This window comes from Oxyura jamaicensis, unplaced genomic scaffold, assembly GCF_011077185.1.
Source record: "Oxyura jamaicensis isolate SHBP4307 breed ruddy duck unplaced genomic scaffold, BPBGC_Ojam_1.0 oxyUn_random_OJ72027, whole genome shotgun sequence".
NCBI lineage: Eukaryota > Metazoa > Chordata > Aves > Anseriformes > Anatidae > Oxyura > Oxyura jamaicensis.
The window spans coordinates 42,523-43,052 of NW_023310820.1; the positions used below are offsets into that span (position 1 = coordinate 42,523).

The following is a 530-nucleotide window of genomic DNA, read 5'->3' on the forward strand; positions in this document are numbered from 1 at the left end:
ACCCCCAAATTGCCCCCCCCCCCCCCTCCGAGTCCCCACTCACCTGTGCCAGCCTGGGGGTGCACTCGTCCACCATGGCCCAAACAGGGAGGGCCCTACAAAAACAGAGAAGCTGGGGAGACCCTACAATAACAAACTGCATGCCCGGGTGGAGGGGGGGCCTCGGGGGGATGGCAGATGCCACCTTGGTGTCCCCTCACCTCGTCGTGTCCCCACGGTGCCAAGCCTGGGGACTGGTGGCCGGGGCTGGGCGCTGCCGGTGCCACCGCCGCCGCGGGCATGGGAGGACCCAGGGCACCTCCCACCCCCCCCGCCCCCCCCCCCCCGCCCCGGGGCTGTACCCAGAGCCCGCCCACCCCCCAGGGGACCCAGGTGACTGGGGACATCAGTTCTGCCCCACCGGCTGCGGTCGGGCGGCATCGGGGCCAGCCCTTGCCCGAGGGACGTGGGCACCTCCCTGGAGCACCCAAGAAACTCCCTGGGGCACCCAAGCATCTCTCAAGGGCACCCAAGTGGATAACTGGGCACCC

General features: G+C 70.8%; 1 protein-coding gene across 5 annotated transcripts in view; it reads right to left on the minus strand.

Moving 5' to 3' along the window:
- Nucleotides 1-530, minus strand: part of LOC118159782 (myosin heavy chain, embryonic smooth muscle isoform-like) — a 6,150-nt gene that overhangs the window by 2,074 nt on the left and 3,546 nt on the right. For 3 of the 5 annotated variants that reach the window (XM_035314347.1, XM_035314346.1, XM_035314345.1), the window contains one exon: nucleotides 44-95. In XM_035314347.1, coding sequence (XP_035170238.1) covers nucleotides 44-95 — 52 coding nt within the window. Of the gene's footprint in view, nucleotides 1-43; nucleotides 119-200; nucleotides 347-530 lie in introns of those variants that run through there. The other 2 variants (XM_035314348.1, XM_035314344.1) reach the window with 2 other exon arrangements.